This window comes from Odocoileus virginianus, chromosome 14 (genome assembly GCF_023699985.2).
Source record: "Odocoileus virginianus isolate 20LAN1187 ecotype Illinois chromosome 14, Ovbor_1.2, whole genome shotgun sequence".
Classification (NCBI taxonomy): Eukaryota; Metazoa; Chordata; class Mammalia; order Artiodactyla; family Cervidae; genus Odocoileus; species Odocoileus virginianus.
In genome coordinates this window covers 45178494-45199002 of record NC_069687.1, presented here as the reverse complement: position 1 = coordinate 45199002, position 20509 = coordinate 45178494, and the positions used below count along the sequence as shown (strand labels likewise).

At 37.1% G+C, this 20509-nt stretch overlaps 1 protein-coding gene and 1 long non-coding RNA gene across 8 annotated transcripts in view; one reads left to right on the top strand and one right to left on the bottom strand.

Annotated features, from left to right (window-relative positions):
• The window catches only part of SLC38A9 (solute carrier family 38 member 9), a 74084-nt gene extending 65646 nt beyond the window's left edge, over positions 1–8438 (top strand). For 5 of the 7 annotated variants that reach the window (XM_070476687.1, XM_070476689.1, XM_070476693.1 and 2 more), the window contains 3 exons: positions 169–317; positions 4538–4627; positions 5821–6616. In XM_070476687.1, coding sequence (XP_070332788.1) covers positions 169–317; positions 4538–4627; positions 5821–5986 — 405 coding nt within the window. In that variant the 3' untranslated portion in view covers positions 5987–6616. Of the gene's footprint in view, positions 1–168; positions 377–4537; positions 4628–5820; positions 6617–6651 lie in introns of those variants that run through there. The other 2 variants (XM_070476688.1, XR_011491219.1) reach the window with 2 other exon arrangements.
• A 1972-nt stretch (positions 8439–10410) lies between these two features.
• Positions 10411–20477, bottom strand: LOC110136988 (uncharacterized). Its single transcript, XR_002313801.2, has 3 exons — positions 20370–20477; positions 16408–16452; positions 10411–12105 (listed from the first exon to the last, which is right to left on the bottom strand). It is a non-coding gene; the product is annotated as an uncharacterized lncRNA (long non-coding RNA).
• Positions 20478–20509: the final 32 nt, after the last annotated feature.

Below are 20509 nucleotides of genomic sequence, written 5' to 3'. Positions count from 1 at the left end.
ACTTAGCTATTAAAGAGTAATAGTTAGCAAATAGTTTGTGAACGGGTGCCATCCCACAAAACCACACAATTTGAGTGGCACCTGTGTTCAAAATAAGCAAGAAATTCCATTTTATAAATTTGTACTTACTGAATTTGATTTGTAACATTATTATCTTTCTTGGATTAGAATTTTTTAGACAACTTCCCTAGCAGTGACATCCTGTCCTTCATTGCAAGGATATTCCTGCTGTTCCAGATGATGACTGTGTATCCACTCCTAGGCTACTTGGCTCGCGTTCAGCTATTGGGTCATGTCTTCGGTGACATTTATCCTAGGTAAGGGCTCTTCTCTTGACCAGCAAGATGTGCCAAGCAACAAATGACTGTGCAAACAGGTCAGTTTAAAATGTGACTGATCCTTTTGCTATGAAACTTTGCCTAATGAAAACGGTTACTAAAGATAGACCTTTGGTGTTCTTTTCCCAGAAGAGCTTTAAAAATAGAAGCCGCTTCCTTGTCCAGAATGATTTAAAGTTAATTCCTGCCCATGTAGATATTTTAGCTCTGATATCAGCTATACTTATCTTGTGATTTAGTTGATATTTATCTACTCTTTGCCAGGAAGTTAGTAGTATGTAGTACCTGTGTTAGTAATGTATGGCTAATGAGAAACAACTCATTTAGTTACTGGTTATTGGTATTTACTTGTATATTTATTACCATTCATGCAGTTTTATATAAACAATAATGGTTTAGGATTGAAGGTGAGATACATAGCAAGTTTAAATTACCATTTACTTCTGTCACAATTGCTGTAATTTTTAATCTCTTATTGGTGATGGAAGAGTTTGAGTCCTCTTGAAAAATCTGTTCAAAGCTAGTCACCCTCATCCAAGAGAAGTTTCCATTTTACTGAAACTTCCTTGTGGGCCCCTGGTTAACTCCCACTCTTACATTAAGTTTTATTATAGATTATTCTAGTAAAAAGTACCTAGTCCTAGCCTATTTTATTGGGAATAAATTATCTTAAATGAAGAAAGCTTTTGGATAAAATTTGAAAAAAGGTACATGTGCTGTAACCAACTAAACAAGTGGTCTTAACCAGTTTATTTGAAGTGAAGTAATGCAGTCTTTCCCCTCATTTAACAAATAATTGGTTATAAGTATGTAGTTTTAAAAACAGAAAATTTTTAAAAGTGAACATCAAGAGTTATCAAGCCTCTAGCCTTGACCACAGCAGCAGCTACAGTTCTCACATTGGATTTCAGTAAATGTAAGAATCCTATTGTGTTTATATGCCCTGCTGTATTTACATTCACCAAAATAATAAATACAGTTTAAGTCATAGATGAAAAAAAAATTGTAGGTAAATGCATTATTCCTATTTTCTGCTGTTATTTTGCATAATGTTGGCTGTTAGAATGTTTTCTCTTCTTGGAAAAAGTCTGGAATTTCCCTCTTGCATTCACATTACATTTCTTCCCCTACCATCAAGAACATGTTATCATTTATCCTACAGTTGCAAGTACTCTACACACTGCATACTTTGGAACATACTTTGATCTCAGGACCCCTTAACACTCTTAAGGTTTATTTGAGGACCCCCAGGAACTTTAGTTTATGTGGGTTATATCCATCAATATTTAACATGAAAAATTAGAACCAAACTTTTAAAATGTTTATTAATTTATTTAAAAAGCAATAATAAAACCATTACTTGTTAACATAGATGATATTTTGAAAACTAACAATTTCCAAAAAATTTTCTTTTACATTTCAAAACTCTTCAATGTCTGATTTGCTAGTAGATCATTGGACTATCCTATTTTCTACATTCATTCTCTTGTAATATGTAATTTTTGTTTAAATATATGAAGAAGACACACCCTTCCATGGATACATAGTTGGAGCAAGAAGGAAGTACTTTTAATAGCCTTTCCAGATCCTTGTGGAAATTTTTCTTTGATACTGTGCCAAACCTTGACAGGTGGTAGTTTAATAAAAGTTAGTTGAATCTGAAACTCAGTTACATTAAAAGCCATTGGTCTGTCTTACAATTTGGATCTTCTACCCATGTATGATTTTATAACATTAGGTTTAGTCGTTTGGAAAATATTGGTTCACTGAATTCTATAGATACTCCAAATATTGACCCATTTCATTATATATTATCAAAACCCACTTTTGCTATTATCACCACCAGTTGCATTATAGAAGTCTTAGATATTGGAATACTGTCCAGCTCTCATGGTGGCAAATACCAGCTCTCCAAATTCTAATTTTTACTTGAAAGCTCAAATGTTATGCTTGGCAACACAAACTACCAGTTGTTTTTCTTGAAATGATAAGATCATATCATTTATTTTCAAGAAAATGTCTGTCACATACCCAAATCTAAAGAACCATAGTTTGTCTGTCTTTCAATTAAAAATGGTCTTTGGAAAAAACAGCACGGTTGTCCCCCAGTTCAGTTGCTCAAGTGCTTTTCCTCAAGACAGCCACTGTACTTCAGTATGCAGCAGATGTGCTTTATTGTATACTTCCTATTTGATCATACAGAGTACTTAAAAGATGTTTGTTCAAAGTATGAGATTTTGCGCCACAACTAGAGAAAGCTCAGGCACTGCAATGAAGAGCCCGTGAGTCACATGAAGACCCAGTGCATCCAAAAACAAACAAAAAACAACACCGAAGTATGAGATTTAATAAAACTAATAATTTTCAGTCCTTTATCAAGGACAATTTTTAATAAAACTTTTTTTGAAAGTGTTTGGCAGTAAAGAATACAGTACAGAATACAGAGATTGTTGCAGCTACCTCTGTCCAATCTAAGGGGGCCGCAGTGTACCCACCATTGCTTTTGCAAAGCAAGTAATGTCTTGTCTGACTGGAAAATAATTTTTACCTCAGAGCTTCCTGGAAGGGAATTGGAAACTTCCCTGAGGTTCGCGGTTACACTTTGAGAACCACTGCTTTGGAAAAATACACAAAATTGTTTCCTTTTACAATTCAGAAATAACAGAGGCCCAGCCAATGTCTCAAACCTCTGAAGCAATTTTAAGGTTGGAGTTTTTAGATAAATAGTAAGATCTGGAAGCCTGAATATCTTTGTAATTCATCAAGATAGATGACTTACCATTTATTTGTATAAATAATTTTCCTTATTTTTAATTCTTTCTGTAATCTTTCCCAGGGATTAATTAACCTCTGATAACTTGGGCTTAAAATATTGCCTTGATATGTAACTTTGACTTTTAAGGATCATTTTAGGAGGAAATGGAGTTATTTCTCAAGCATCACATTCCATCTACCATATGATTATTTCTGTCCCAAAATTGATTTCCCAAGCCTTGAATTGTTAACATCTAGTTCAATTTACTTAGCTGATATTCTGTTCATGGTAAATACTGAATAGCTTTACGTGACTAAATCTGAAAAATAAAAACCTGCCCATTTTGCCTTTCCCTTGATAAAATTTAGTTTTCTAATTATAAAAGTAAAATAATACTTTACAAAGAAATACTATAAAACATATGAAATTTATCAGGTGTACAAATGAAGAAAAACTACCCCAAATCCCAAATTGTAACACAGTCACTACTTCCTTTTAGTGTATTTCCTTCTGATATTTTTTCAAACATTTTAAGATTTTCTTGTGTAGTAAAAATCTAACTAGCTTTTTTCTCAAGTTGCCTAGATAGATTTTTACCATCTAGGTAACAGTGATTATTTATTTTTCATATTTTAAAATGTATTCCATCAAGTAAATTGTTACCCTGCCATATATCTAGGATGCTGCTGTCTTTTTACAAATCAGTTCAGTTCAGTCACTCAGTCATGTCCAACTCTTTGAGACCCCATGGACTGCAACATACCAGGCTTCCCTGTCCATCACCAACTCCCAGAACTTGCTCAAATTCATGTCCATCAAGTTGGTGATGCCATCCAACCATCTCATCCTCTGTTGTCCCCTTCTCCTCCCACCTTCAGTCTTTCCCAGCATCAGGGTCTTTTCCAATGAGTCAGTTCTTCGCATCAAGCGGCCAAAGTATTGGTGCTTCAGCTTCTGCATCAGTCCTTCTAATGAATATTCAGGACTGATTTCCTTTAGGAGTGACTGGTTTGATCTCTTTGCAGTCCAAGGGACTCTCAAGAATCTTCTCCAACACTACAGTTCAAAAGCATAAATTCTTTTTACAGTTCAAAAGCATCAGTACTTTTTACAAATACCTTTATGTTAATAGTTTTTTAATTTTCTTATGATATTCCACCCAAATGGAATTATAGATCAAAGAATGTGAACCCTGATATACACTACCAGTTTGCTCCTACAGAATTTAACTTGGTTATATAATTGCAGGAAAGGGCCAATGTCACTGTCCCACCACCAGTATTGAGTACTCCTGTTACCTTCTATTTAGGCTGTAATTTTATTGTCAAGTTTAAGACATTCTCATTTTAGAGATGATAGTAATAAATTTCATTCTCACATTAATTGTTATAATTTGCCTGTTTTTATATTTTTTCTTTCCCCAAACTGTCTTCGCAACTTTTAGCATTTTCCACGTGTTGATTTTTAATCTGTTCATTGTGGGAGCTGGAGTGATCATGGCCTGTTTCTACCCAAACATAGGAGGAATCATAAGGTACTGCCTGTAAGGGAACTTTGCCCCTTTACATATTGGTCTTTATTTTTATGCCTTCTTATTGTTGTTGTCTTGATATAATTGTTTAAAATTCCAGTGAGTATTTAAAATTGATAACATTTAAGTACATTCCACTGGTATCAGTTAAGGGGATCTTTATCTTCCACTTTTGCTTATTCCTCACTCTAGAAGCACCATTTTCCTTAGCCTTAGGTACCTTTCCCCTTCTCTTTTTCTCAAAATCTTCCAGTGTATTTCTTTCTCTTTATCCAAAATAAAGTTATTTTTAATATATAGCATATAACTTCTTGGGGGACCTGGAAGGTCTCTAATATGTCAAGGCTATGTCCTAACTTTCTTAATCCATTTCTACTCAAGAACAAATTTCAGTGTCAATTGTAGTCAGAAAGTTTAGATCCCAGATGGGCTCTTTCCTTAATATCCATTCTCCAAATACACTGTGGTAGGTTGCGTAGATTGGGATTAAAGTTGTGACCTCAGATGCTCATGGAAAACTGAAATTTAGAATGATCTGATTTTTCTTCCTCAACCTTGTAGAAGGCAGGACTGAGTTACTTTTTTTGAAGACCCTTTCCTATAAAAGTAGCGAAAGACAAAAGAGGAGACCTTTAGCCTGACACTTGTGAGATATAATGGATTTACAAGTTCCCTTTAAGCTATTTACAAGGAAATTGAAGATAGGGAAGGAGAGAAGTAAGTGCAGGTTCCTCAGTCATGTGTTTAGGTGTTTTTGTTACTATCTTTGATAATTACGCTGAATACCAACAAGGCACTCATCTGTTCTCAGTCTTAGGCAGATGCTTGCAGTCCTTCAACAACTCAGAATTTATAATTAGTTTATAAAAGATCAAAGATAGGAAGCCTATCTCCAGATGTTTCTGAGGAAGTAGCCATAATCACTGAGATACAGAGGAACTACGGAGACTTGAGAGAGAAATAAAAAACTCTGTCAAGCAGATGCTATAAAGATGAACAGGAAATAGTATTTTATATTAACTTAGCAAGTAAAATAAGTTTTAAACTCAGATGCTTTATGTCAACAACAAATGAATCAAAAATAATTTTATTGTAACATCCGATTGAAGACGATTTAAATTATTCTATATTTACCATAATTGTAAATCAGAAAAATGCAGAATGAATATTAACCTAAAAACTTTTTTATTCTGCAGGTATTCAGGAGCAGCATGTGGCCTGGCCTTTGTATTCTTATACCCATCTCTCATCTATATAATTTCCCTCCACCAAGAAGACCGTCTCACGTGGCCTAAATTAATCTTTCACGTTTTCATCATTATTTTGGGCCTGGCTAACCTGATTGTTCAGTTTTTTATGTGAAATAGTCAACTGCCTTCTCAAGATCTTTCATGGTATTTTTAACTTTGACAACAGTTCCACATAAATTCACTTGTAAATGCTGTTCTTGCCATGACTATAAATGTTTTCCTAAGGTCATTTGATAACAAGGAAATAAGGGTCCATTAGTAGGTAATTATTATTAGAGTGGGGAAAAGGGCAGTAAGAGTGGTCTTAATCTCTCTACCGTTCTAATGTTCACTAATCTCTTCATTCTCACTCTTTTCCAAGTGGAAACATATGCCTCTAGGAAAAATCATGCTAGGTTTTACTTGTAGAGATTAAGGTGGGTAGGTTTATTTTGGCTACAGTAAAGATTCTCAGGGTGTCACAGCAACTATATTGCCAGATCCCATTTCTATTTTATGTTTCAGTGATTCAGTTTCATTTTATTACTTGCTAGATCATTTCTGCAGTTTACCCAAACCTTTACTGTTTTGGACAGTAAACCAAATACCTCATTTTAAAAAAGTGTCCATGGCATCAGTGTTAGTAGAGAGAATTCTTATGTGAGTCCTTAATATGTTTTAAAAACAGGAAAAAAAAATCTACAATGTCAATACAGATCCCATGGTTGTGAAACTTATACAAAATAAATGAACTCGGAGAGTTTGTTGCAGTCTGACTCCTCTTTGTTTCTGATCCAGTTCTAGTTCCCCAGCCCCAGTTTGCGTAGGAGCAAGTATGGTTGCCCTCCAGGACCCAGGAGGCCCTTTTGCTTTTTGGATCCCTGAGGATTGCATCGGATGTGGTGAATAGACCAATGAGGAGGAGTATACGAAGCGTGGAAGAGAGAGATGTGTAAGGTGTTCACGGAATAGAGAGGAACAAGACGGAGTGAGACCTCCTTAAAAGTGTATTCTTTGCAGGGGGTGAAAGTGATTTCTTCAACACAGGAAAGGATTACTTCTGTTTAAAGTATGACCTCCAGAAGGAGACACCCCCCCACACAGCTTACTTCTCTAACTGGTAATGTGAAATTGTTAGGTGCTCAGTCGTGCCTGACTCTTTGCAACCCCATGGACTGTAGCCTGCCAGGCTCCTCTGTCTTTGGAATCCTCCAGGCAAGAATACTGGAGTGGGTTGCCATTCCCTTCTCCAGGGGATCTTCCTGACCCAGGGATCGAACCTGGGTCTCCTGCACTGCAGGCAGATTCTTTACCACCTGAGCCACCATGGAAGTAATTGACAGGGTAGAGGTTAAATCCCCATAAGAAAGACTGCTTGGATCTGAGAAAAGGATTAGGGAATCTAAATTCTTGTAATTAAAACTCTCCTCTTTTCCTTTCAAACTAAAAGTTAAACCAAAATCCAAATCCATGTCTTCCATGTAATGAAACCTCTATGTTCAGCTGGAAAAGGTAGATTTCTCTGATTTTATAGTCACATTAAACAGTTTTGTGTTAATACACAATTCCAAAATAGTACATAAATTTGTTATTTCCTTCCTATGAGAAAAACAGGTGAAATGGTTTTTTATACCTGGTAAAGAGCCCCAGATTCAAGACCAGCCATTCTTTCTTTCAGCAGAGGTTTCTGTCTAGTCCACAGACCCATACCTATAATGATGACCTATATTGCCTAAGCATTAGTCACTCAGTAGTGTCTGACTCTGCAACCCCATGGTCTGTAGCCTGCCAGACTCCAATCTCCATGGGATTCTCCTGGCAAGAATACTGGAGTGGGTAGCCATTTCCTTCTCCAAGGGATCTTCCTGACTCAGATGTCGAACCTGAGTCTCCTGCATTGCAGGCAGATTCTTTACCATCTGAGTCATTAATACACCATGTATTACCTAAGCTCTTTTTTAAAAAGTCTGTTTATGAAAATTCTCCAACATACACAAAAGTAGGAAAAAAAAAATGACAAATTCCTCATATACTCATCCCCTACATTTAGTATAATAATTATAAGACTTTGCCATTGCTCATCTATCCCCCAGTTTTTCTTTTCCACTGAAACTTTCTAAAGTCAATCTTGGAAGTTATGTCATTTCATCTCTATAAACCTTAATATGCACTAATAGCCTCTTGAACTTAGTTATGTTTATTGAATGAGACGGTCTCGCTAAAGTTTTTGTTTTTAGCAAAAACTGCTGGTAGATTTTAAGTAATTAGAAAAATCTGCGTTAAATATCTGGATCTTTGTGTTAACCTCTCTCAGAACAGGAGTAGAAGATGGGAGAAAGTGTGTCTTTGTGCCTATGCATCTTTGTGACTGGAGAGTTTTGTTCAGTTGGAGACACAGGAATCAAAAGCCAGACTTTGAGAGATGCCTGTTTATCCCGAGTTTCCTCCCTTGTCTTTAATAAAAACAGGAGAGACAAATTTGCATTGCCTTTTTTCAATGATGTTAAAACACTGTAATGTTTTAACACATAGAAAAAATGATTTGAAGTGTTTTTCCCATTTAATAAAGTGAATATGAAAATGAATATATTATTTATTAAACTAAAAACCAATGTGGATATTTGCTTTTTGTTTCCTTTGAGAGATTTGCCAATTTAGAACTTCCAAAATCCTATGTTAGATTTATGCGGAGTGACTGCCTCCTTAGGTTTTTCTTCACAGAGCCAGCTCCTTTGGCCTGGTGATTAGCTTGGTTGGAAAACACTCTGTGCAAGTCTGTGTGTCCTGGCTCGCACATTAGAATGATGAGATAAGGTCCCATTCCAATCATTCTACAATGAATTTTAGACTTTTTCTACTGTCATCTCTTTGAATTTTCTAATTAAATTTCTTTTACTTTTTGCTCTGATGTGATTTATTTTAGTTTCTTTGAATTTAGCTTAGTTAACACATGATCAAGGACATTTTAAAATTTAAAATAGCTTGTTTGGAGAGCTCTTCCTTGGAAAGGCTCTGGATGAATATGTAGTATCCTAATACTAAGCCAGAAAAAACAAAGAAATATGCTTTGACATCTGACATCTGTGGGTATTCATCCAAAACCTGTTTCATCTTCACACCCAAAAAATGCAGTGGAGGAAAGAATAAACTTACCCACAAAAGGGACTGTTTTAGAGGGAAATAATCACTTTATTTACACTAAGTATACTTTGCAAATACAATGCAAACTCTAAATGGAGAGGCAGAAGAGTTTTTGGTTCTACTTGAAGTTTATTAGGAGAATTTTTTAATCTATATTTTGACTTACTCCACAAATAATTGAATAACACTGTCAGGGAAGGGGAAATTTCCCCGCACCCTTCTTAGTTCTTTTGGCTGGTCTAATAATTAAATTGACCCAAGACAGATTAACAGGAGAAAAAACAAAACAATTTAATTCACATGTGTGGAATTCTCATAGAAATGATTCCCCAAATGACCAAAGCAAGCTCTTTATATATCATTTTTAGACAAGGAAAAAAATTGGTGAAGATTTAATGTATGCTAGGATAGCAAACTAATGAGGAAGTAACAAGTTTGTTTATAACTGTTTAAGCCTTGAATTCCCTAACTCTGATGATAAGGATATTTTCTAACCTTCTGGTATAGGGAGCATTCCTTTACCTTGAGATTTACTTCTTGCTTTCATGAAGAAGGAGGAAATGAGTGGTTTTTATATCTTTTTTTTTTTCTACCAACTGTTTCTCAAGTAACTTCATTTCAGAATAATCAGTATACCACTGTGCCATATCTTGGAGCAGCCTGCCCTGAACCTCAGCACTGCAACGTTCAGTACTTTGGAGGAGGCAAATATGTATAAGACATCATTCATATCCTAAAGGAATTTGTAATCTAGTGAAGGAGCTATGCCTACAGTTAACTGTGCCACAGGGTACCATCAAACCAAGAGAAACAGATCCCTTCCAGTTGGGATCCTCAGGGAGGGCAGGTAAGGAAGCTGAGTGGTAAAGCTGCAAGGATAACTGTCCAAGATTTTAGATCTTTGATGCATTCACCGTCAAGTGGGATCTTGTAAAGTGTAATAGCTTTTGGCAAATTGCCTCTAAATAAGAGAGGTTTAACTGCTTCTGTGTGCTATTTATTGTTCTCTTTGTGTTTTCACACTGCCTTGTTCACTTCTGTGAATCATGGACAGCAAAGTACAATTGATCAAAAGGGGAAATAATTAGTAATACACTGGGCAATATGAACAGAAAGATTCTATAAAGTTTTCTCTCCAAAAACTTGACTTATTTAAATATCAATATTCAAAATGTCAAATGTTTGGGCCCATTGTTTAGAACAGGAAATATTGATGTTGCTTGTTCTCTTTACAAAGCACTGACCTATTGCATTTTATTTTTTTTTTCCATTTATTTTTATTAGTTGGAGGCTAATTACTTTACAATATTGTAGTGGTTTTTCATACATTGACATGAATCAGCCATGGATTTACATGTGTTCTCCATCCTGATCCCCCCTCCCACCTCCCTCTCCACCCAATCCCTCTGGGTCTTCCCAGTGCACCAAGCCCGAGCACTTGTCTCATGCATCCAACCTGGGCTGATGATCTGTTTCACCCTAGATAATATACATGTTTCAATGCTGTTCTCTTGAAACATCCCACCCTCGCCTTCTCCCACAGAATCCAAAAGTCTGTTCTGTACATCTGTGTCTCTTTTTCTGTTTTGCATATAGGGTTATCGTTACCATCTTTCTAAATTCCATATATATGTGTTAGTATACACTATTGGTCTTTATCTTTCTGGCTTACTTCACTCTGTATAATGGGCTCTAGTTTCATCCATCTCATTAGAACTGATTCAAATGAATTCTTTTTAACAGCTGAGTAATATTCCCTGGTGTATATGTACCACAGCTTCCTTATCCATTCGTCTGCTGATGGGCATCTGGGTTGCTTCTATGTCCTGGCTATTATAAATAGTGCTGTGATGAACATTGGGGTGCACGTGTCTCTTTCAGATCTGGTTTCCTCAGTGTGTATGCCCAGAAGTCGGATTGCTGGGTCACATGGCAGTTTTATTTCTAGTTTTTTAAGAAATCTCCACACTGTTCTCCATAATGGCTGTACTAGTTTGCATTCCCACCAACAGTGTAAGAGGGTTCCATTTTCTCCACACCCTCTCCAGCATTTATTGCTTGTAGACTTTTGGATAGCAGCCATCCTGACTGGTGTGTAATAGTACCTCATTGTGGTTTTGATTTGCATTTCTCTGATAATGAGTGATGTTGAGCATCTTTTCATGTGTTTGTTAGCCATCTGTATGTCTTCTTTGGAGAAATGTCTGTTTAGTTCTTTGGCCCATTTTTTGATTGGGTCATTTATTTTTCTGGAATTGAGCTGCAGGAGTTGCTTGTATATTTTTGAGATTAATCCTTTGTCTGTTGCTTCATTTGCTATTATTTTCTCCCAATCTGAAGGCTGTCTTTTCATCTTGCTTGTAGTTTCCTTTGTTGTGCAAAAGCTTTTAAGTTTAATTAGGTCCCATTAGTTTATTTTTGCTTTTATTTCCAATATTCTGGGAGGTGGGTCATAGAGGATCCTGCTGTGATTTATGTAGGAGAGTGTTTTGCCTATGTTCTCCTCTAGGAGTTTTATAGTTTCTGGTCTTACATTTAGATCTTTAATCCCTTTTGAGTTTATTTTTGTGTATGATGTTAGAAAGTGTTCTAGTTTCATTCTTTTACAAGTGGTTGACCAGTTTTCCCAGCACCACTTGTTAAAGAGGTTGTCTTTTTTTCCATTGTATATTCTTGCCTCCTTTGTTGAAGATAAGGTGTCCATAGGTTCGTGGATTATCTCTGGGCTTTCTATTCTGTTCCATTGATCTATATTTCTGTCTTTGTGCCAGTACCATACTGTCTTGATGACTGTGGCTTTATAGTATAGTCTGAAGTCAGGCAGGTTGATTCCTCCAGTTCCATTCTTCTTTCTCAAGATTACTTTGGCTATTCGAGGTTTTTTGTATTTCCATACAAATTGTGAAATTATTTGTTCTACTTCTGTGAAAAATACCATTGGTAGCTTGATAGGGATTGCATTGAATCTATAGATTGCTTTGGGTAGTATAGTCATTTTGACAGTATTGACTCTTCCAATCCCCTATTGCATTTTAGAATCTGCTGCTGCTGCTGGTTCATTTTCTCATCCCAATTCAAATGTCCAAAACAAAATCCAAACCTCACTGATACCTAAACAATAGAATGGTACATGAGTTTGTTGTACAAAGTGGAACGCACACAAGGCAGCCTGGCTGGCCCCAGTTTCACAGTCGACTGCAGACTTGACTTCTGATTATATAAACATGTATTGCAAAACAGCTCTGACGGGAAACTCATAACCTAAACAGTATTCTCTGAAATGTAATTTGTTGTCCTTTTATATTAAAGAAGAAATTAAATCAAAATTATCTTGACGAAAAACAACTCTGGGATTTTGTTTAATTGAATTTTGCCGGGAAATGCTATTGCCTACTAGCACTGACCCCAGGACAGAAGGAGTCTATCTTTTGCTGGGTCAAACTTCTCAAGTGACTCTGTGAGTGTCACGTCAGGTCATCCAAGTGATCGATGAGCTTGTCTCACAACAGGCCACATAGCCCCCTCCTTCATGTTCTAGATCTTAGAAAAAGTGATATGCTGCTTGTTGTTAACCAAAACCTAAAATGATCCTTTTCGAACAATAAACTGTTATGACTTCTCCCTCTAAGAGCATTTCACAATGCATGTGGCACTTCAGATAAGGGTAGCCCAGTTTCCGGCATAATCTTACAGAGCCATGAAAGGCAATTAAAGAGCTCTGTTTTAAGTTAAAATTCCTTTTGTTCCCAATTTTTTTTTTCATTATTTCTCAACTCTTCTTTAAAGATAAAATAAGGCTATGTCTTTTTAAAAGATTAAAATTGTCTCCTTTCTCTTCTTTCATCTCAGGCCATAAAGTACAGGATTGGGATAGGGATTAGAAAGAGCACACTATGCAAAATTTTCCTCCTTTGGATCTCTCATGATATTCTAAGTAATCCAATTGTGTTTGTTCCCAACAGATACTTTATACACTTGTTTAATTAATCAGTGAATTAGTGATACAGATTCCACTTTAATGAAAAACAGTAATTGCTATTTTTTAAAAGTTTTTTGTTTCTACTTGGGAGTTATATTACCCCCCGTACCCACCCCCCCCCCAAAAAAAAAAATCAACAAAATTGAATCAGTCAAATTCAGAATTAGTCCCTTGGTCAATATTTACGTACTAACTGGATGCCGGGCCCTGCTAAGCATGGAGCATCCAGTGGTGACAAGCCGAATGTGGCCCTGACAGTCAGCATCCTTGCCCACCCTCTGAACTCTGGCAGCTGGTCATTTTTTCTCGGTGCTATGAAGTACCAGGCTGTGATCCTTTTCTGCTGCCCTCTTTCTGGTGAAGACTGTGACAGAGCAACATCATACACATTTGGAAGAGATGAATATAGAACAGTGGTGCAATAAATGTGACTCTGTAAAGTGAACTTTGTAAGCATGTGGACATGTCAGCATGTGGACTTTGTGGACAAAAACTGGAAGGGACCATAGAATAAACGTGCATGACCTGTTGAAGTGATGAGATTCTAATCATGTATGTTGTTACTTTATGATTTGCATGACAAACTTTCTAAAAGAATATCTGTTACAAATCACAGAAGAGGCTTGTAGAAATATATCTACACTCAACCCGTGAAGTAAAGGACCAACTTACAAAGAACCTTTGAAATGGGGGATAGAGGTTGTTGGTTATAGAGCAAATCCAGGTTTTGTGGGCCCTGAAGGTTATATAATTTGTTGATAACTCTTAAGGAAAAACATAAAAACTACAGAGAACCCCGTACAAATGAGGACCCTTGCTTTAACTTTTTTAGCTTTAAGGCAAATCATCCTCAGACAGCTCTGAAGATGGATTTAGAAGACCGAAGGAGATGGAATGAAGAAAAGCTTTAGTGCTCTGATATGTCAAGTTTTGAGTGTCTCTGTTACCTTTAAGAATTACAACTTTTATCAGATCTGAGCCTTTGCTTCTGGGAGGGTCTAATTGGATATAGCAAAATAGCATTGGGTACAAATTCAATAATCGGTAATTTGGAATCACAATGGGACATTTTTCTTTTTTAGATCAGGGAGCTTTTACTTGAGGGAGGGTTTTGCAAGGGTGGGGACGAATGGGGGAGGGGTGTTCCTTTTAACTTTACAGAAATAATAGAGTTCAAAGATAATGTTTGTTTGTCAAATTGTGAACTTAATTGTCGATGAATCTTAGAGAAACATTTTAAGGGCTCTTGATGCAGAAGACAAGCTCCCAAGAGCAACACTAGGGTAAGGCAACATTTATTTATCCTTCACTTTGTTCTACAAAGGAACTGTTTTTACTACAATAAAGTAAAATCAACTTTGAAGAATTAACTTGAAACATTTTTTAGAGACTAAATTAGAAATTTATGACACTCTTTAAGGAAACTATTCAAATAAACTTTTATAATTTTTTAGTTCTTTTTTGTAGCTCATATTATACTTCTTTATTGTAGATGATAAAGCCTTATTCAATGCAGTAAGCCTATTGATTGTCCCAGATTGGAAATGCAAATATAGAGACATCCTTCCTAGTGCTGCCAGAATTCTCTTTATGTAACATGACCCTGATTATGTCCCTCTTCTGTAAAAACCTTCAGTGTCCCCATAGAAAAATGGGCAAGGGCCTTTGTAACAGATGACTCAGAAAAATAACTACAAGTAAACATGAAGAGAAAAAAGTTCAGGGTCAAAACATTGATCTGTGCTAATGGATAAACCTCAAAACCATGAAAGTGAAAAAAGCCAGATGCAAAAGACTACATATTGTATGGTTCCATTTATATGACATGTCTAGTAAGAGCAAATTTATAGGAACAGAAAGCAAAATCATAGTTGCCTAAGACTGGGGGTGAGAGCAGGGGTTCTCTAGAAGTGGCTATGTAGTGGTGATGGTTTGTTCACTAAGTCATGTCTGACTCTTGCGACCCCATGGACTGTGGCCCCACCATGCTCCTCTGTCCATGGGATATCCCAGGCAAGAATGCTGGAGTGGGTTGCCATTTCCTTCTCCAGGGTATCTTCCCAATCCAGGGATCAAACCCACATCTCCTGTACTGGCAGGCAAATTCTTTACCACTCAGCCACCAGGGAAGCCCTCAGCCACCAGGGAAGCCCTAAATGGCCATGGGGAAGAGATTTTCTAGGGCTATAGAAATGTTTTAGAAGAGGATTGTGGTAATAGTTGCACAATTGTATAATTACTAAAAATCAGTGAATTGTAAACTTATATTGGTTGAATTTTATGAAATGTAAATTATCCCTTGAAGCAGTTTTTTTTGTTTTGTTAAAGTTCAACAGTGGTAGTAGAAAAATAGCTTAAAATATTTTCTATTTGTCAAATACTAAGATAATATTAACTATTATTGTTTTATTTTTATTAGTATTATGTCATGACAAAGGTATGTGTATGGGTATACACAAGTGGTAGGTGTAAAATTAGGTGCAGATTTTCTGAAGGTAATTTGACAATATTCATCTAATCCTCAAAATGCTGCTATACTTGGACTCCCTTCTGGTTGTGTATCCTAACTGGCGGATAAACACAGAGATATTCATCTCTTTACTATTTGTAATGGAAAAATTAGAAACAACCTAAACATCCAACAATAGGAGATAAATTATGGAATACCCATCAATAGAATACCATGTATCTATTTTAATAATGCAAATGCACATATGCAATGTGTCAACATATTTATAAATATAAGTGAAGCGATTACAATTAAACATGTATAGAATTTAAAACATTTGTGTATATTTCTGGATGTCTATATAACAAATATGAATTAGGTACCTCCAAGTACTAGGACTACTGGGTGTTTCTTCCTGTTTTGTTTATGTGTATTTTCTAAAGCTTTTAAGTGTATCATGTATTATGAAAAAAAGAAAGTTTTTTTTTTCTTAAAGGGATATCTTTTCACTGACTTATCATGACTTTAAGGATCCCTTTTGATATTAATAACAAAACCCTTTGGACCCTCACATAATAGTAGTTCAGTTTTTAGAATTTTTTAACTTTATTTTTTTATTGGGCTGCATCAGGTCTTGGTTGCAGCACGTGGGATCTTTGTTGCATTGTGCAAGATCTTTTGTTGTGGCACACCGACTCTCTAGTGTGCCAGGGCTTAGTTGCTTTGCAGTATGTGGGATCCTAGTTCCCCAACAGGGACCAAACCCACATTGCATTCCCTACATTGCAAGCCAGGTTCCCAACCACTGGCCTACCAGGGAAGTCCCTTTAGTATTTATTGATTAATACAAAAAGCTACTATAACCTCTAATACCTCTTATATATAAATTTGAATATATTATTAAAGCATCTACAAACAACACACCCCACTGCCTGCACACACACACACAATCACACATCTTTTAGACTTATATAGTCTACATTACCAATTTTGAAACCAGTCTGTGGTCTGCAGTTTGGGAAGGACCAACCTAGAGAATAAAGTAAAAATGTAGCTTGGTAATGAAGGTCCTTTTTATTAAACAGTCTTCCTACCTTTCCAACTTCACACCAGTTCATACAAAGCTACTAATTATCTCACTGGTCATGCTCTCTTATTTCATCTGCTTTTGTACATTCTGTGCCTTGGGCATGACATGCCCTATTTCTTTTGTACACTTCACAGATTTTTATTTTACAGGACATTGCTTGAAAATCACCCTTTTTAACTCCCTTCCAAATAGATTCAGTTCAGTTCAGTTGCTCAGTCGTGTCCGACTCTTTGCGACCCCATGAATCGCAGCACGCCAGGCCTCCCTGTCCATCACCAACTCCCGGAGTTTACTCAAACTCATGTCCATTGAGTCGGTGATGCCATCCAGCCATCTCATCCTCTGTCGTCCCCTTCTCCTCCTGCCCCCAAGCCCTCCCAGCATCAGGGTCTTTTCCAATAAGTCAACTCTTCGCATGAGGTGGCCAAAGTACTGGAGTTTCAGCTTCAGCATCAGTCCTTCCAATGAAAACCCAGGACTGATCTCCTTGGGAATGGACTGGTTGGATCTCCTTGCAGTTCAAGGGACTCTCAAGAGTCTTCTCAAACACCATAGTTCAAAAGCATCAATTTTTTGGTGCTCAGCTTTCTTCACAGTCCAACTCTCACATCTATACATGACCACTGGAAAAACCATAGCCTTGAGCAGACGGACCTTTGTTGGCAAAGTAATGTCTCTGCTTTTCAATATGCTATCTAGATCATAACTTTCCTTCCAAATAGATTAGGTGCCCCCTTTTCTGCGCTTTCCACTTGGCACATTTTTTTTTAATTGGAGTATAGTTGCTTTAGAATATTGTGTTATAATGAAGTTAGTCAGAAAAATGAATATCATATATCAACCCATATATATGGAATCTAAAAAAATGGTACAGATGAACCTGTCCTCAGGCAGCAGTAGCAACACAGATGTAGAGAATGAGCAGATGTGTGGACACAGGGCAGGGGTGGGATGAATTGGGAGATTGGGATTGACATATGTGCGCTGCCATAAACGGATGGATGCTGGGATCCTGTACACATACTTTTATTGAAGCATTTATCATGTTGTATTGTAATTACTGGCCATGTATATTTCACCATCCAGATAAGGAAGTTCACCTTTGTATCCACTGTTTCTGGCACATTGTCTGAAATAGAAGAAAGGCCTGTAATCTCAGTTGAATGAGTGTGCAGAGAAAGACCCAGTCTTGCCCTCAAGACAGTTGGAGTCTAGTTAGGGACACATACATGTCTCATATTATTGTTGTTCAGTTGCCAAGTTGTATCTGACTCTTCACAACCCCACTGACTGTAGCATGCCAGGATTCTCTGTCCCTCACCATCTTATGGAGTTTGCTCAAGTTCATGTCCATTGCATCAGTGATGCCCTCCAACTATCTCATCCTCTGTTGCCCCTCCTTCTGCCTTCAACCTTTCCCAGCATCAGGGTCTTTTTCAATGAGTTGTTTGTTAGCATCAGGCGGCCAAAGTATTGGAGCTTCAGCTTCAGCATCAGTCCTTCCAATGAGTATTCAGGGTTGATTTCCTTTTTTTTTTTTTTGGTATAACAATTTATGTTTGTTTGTTTGTTTTCATTTGAGATTGACCAGTTTGATCCCCTTCCTGTCCAAGGGACTCTCAAGAGTTTTCTCCAATACCCCAGTTTGAAAGAATCAGTTCTGCACTCTGCCTACTTTATGGTCCAGTTATCAGAACCACACGTAACTACCAGAAAAACCGTAGCCTTGACTGTACTGACCTTTGTCGGCAAAGTAATGTCTTTGCTTTTTTACCACACTGTCTAGCTTTCTTGCCAAGAAGCAATCGTCTTCTAATTTCATTGCTGCAGTCACCATCAGCTGTGATTTTAGAGCCCAAGAAGATGAAATCTGTCACTGCTTCCACTTTTCCACTTTCCCCTTCTACTTGCCATGAAGTGATGGGACCAGATGCCATGGCCTTAGTTTTTTTAATATTTAGTTTTAAGCCAACTTTTTCACTCTTCTCTTTCACAACCATCAAGAGGTTCTTTAGTTCTTCCTCACTTTCTGCCATATATATTAGTCCTATAATAGAAGATGTGAATGACCACACAGAAGAGATAGTGGTTAATTTTGACTGGATGATTAGGAACTACTTTCCAGAGTAGGGTCCATTTAAATTATTTTGACATGCTGAAGAAGAAGAAAGGAGGAATAAAAGCCTTGAGTCCCTTTTTACACTTTAGAAATTCAGTCTATAGAAAAATGGAAATGACTCACCAGTTACTTCCTGAACTTGCAGCTCTCTAGTTATCCTCAGTCCTAACTAAGCATGGTTCCCACTGCCCTGGCTTCCCTTTCCTCTCATCTCATTGTCAAAAATCACTGACAATAGATTTTCTTTTTAGAATGCAGAGTTGGCACTCTAGTCTGGCAGAGAGTTTGTATACCTGATGATATGCATGTTTGAGTGGTAAGAAAAAGTGTTACGTGAAGCATAGAACTGGTTTCTAATACTTGCTTTGCCATAGTCTTGCTCAATAGACTCGCTTTATGACACATTCATACTTCTTGGTTTTCAGTTTCTTCTTTGACAAAATGGAGGTGATTAGATTAATTATACCTCTTTAACCTAATTAATATAGTTATTTAGAAGGATATCTATAACACTATATAGAAGAATATGTATATAACACTATATAAAAGCACCTTACGAAACTGAAATACTGTACAAATGCTCAGTTTGGGGATTATATCATTACATTTCTGAAACCACTTGATGGATTTGGCCAGACTCCTCCTACTGAGGGGCTGTATAACTTAAGGTGAAAAGCATGGCAGAAAGTTGGGAAAGAATTCTTGTTTTGCTTATACAGTCAGATGAGTGGTTTTTAGATGAGTGTGGGTGACAAAACATCTGGAAATCATAGAAACACAAAATATTTATGCATCTAATTACATCATACAAATCAGGACTATTTAGTTCTCATTAGTCCTGACTCTTGATGAACTATGATTATGTAACATGTATACAGTACAAATAAAAGGGCTCACCAGGTGGCTCAGAGATAAAGAATCTGCCTACCAATGCAGGAGACACAGAAGACGTGGGTTTGATCCTTGGGTTGGGAAGATCCCCTGGAGAAGGAAATGGCAACCCACTCCAGTATTCTTACCTGGAGAATTCCATGGACAGAGGAGCCTGGCAAGCTGCAGTCCATGGGGTCACAAAAAGTCTGATGTAACAGCACCCAACACTAACTCATACAAATAAAAAGTAAAGGAGATATACTACTCCTCAGTTCTTTCCTCACTCTAAGCCCAAAATAGGGTTAATTGAGCTCTTTACTCACCATAGTAGTCAGGGTTCTCAGAAAAATAGAACCAAGAGGAGACAGATAGGTCAGAAGATATCTTAAAGAATTGATTCATGTGATTGTAGAGGCTGGCAAGTCCAAAGTCTGCAGGGCAGTCTGGCAGGCTAGAGACCCAGGAAAGAGTTGACTGTACAGCTCCAGTCTGAAGGCAGTCTGCTGGCAGAATTTCCTCTTCCTCAGGGGATGTCTTTTCCTTAAGTCCTTCAGCTGATTGCTCGAGGCCCACCCACCTTGGTTGGATGGCATCACCAACTCAAAAGACATGAGTTTGAGCAAACTCCAGGAGATAATGAAGGACAGGGAAGACTGTCATGCTATAGTCCATGGGATCATAAAGAGTCAGACATGACTTAGTAACTGAACAACACCACCACCTTATGGAGTGTGATCTGCTTTATTCAGTCCATTGATTTAATCTCATCTTAAAAGGATATTCACAGAAACACCCAACTGTGTTTGACCAAATATCCGATACCATAGCCTAGCCAAGATGACACAAAATTAACAAGCAGACTCACCAACTTACAAGTCACAGCAGCAGGTTGCAGTTTCCCCATCCCTCCCTTGTCAATTTTCCAGGAGTTTCTTACGACTGAATGTCCAAGGGTGATTCTGGGTGTGCCATGGGAGGAGACAGCATGAAATCTGATAGAAAGTC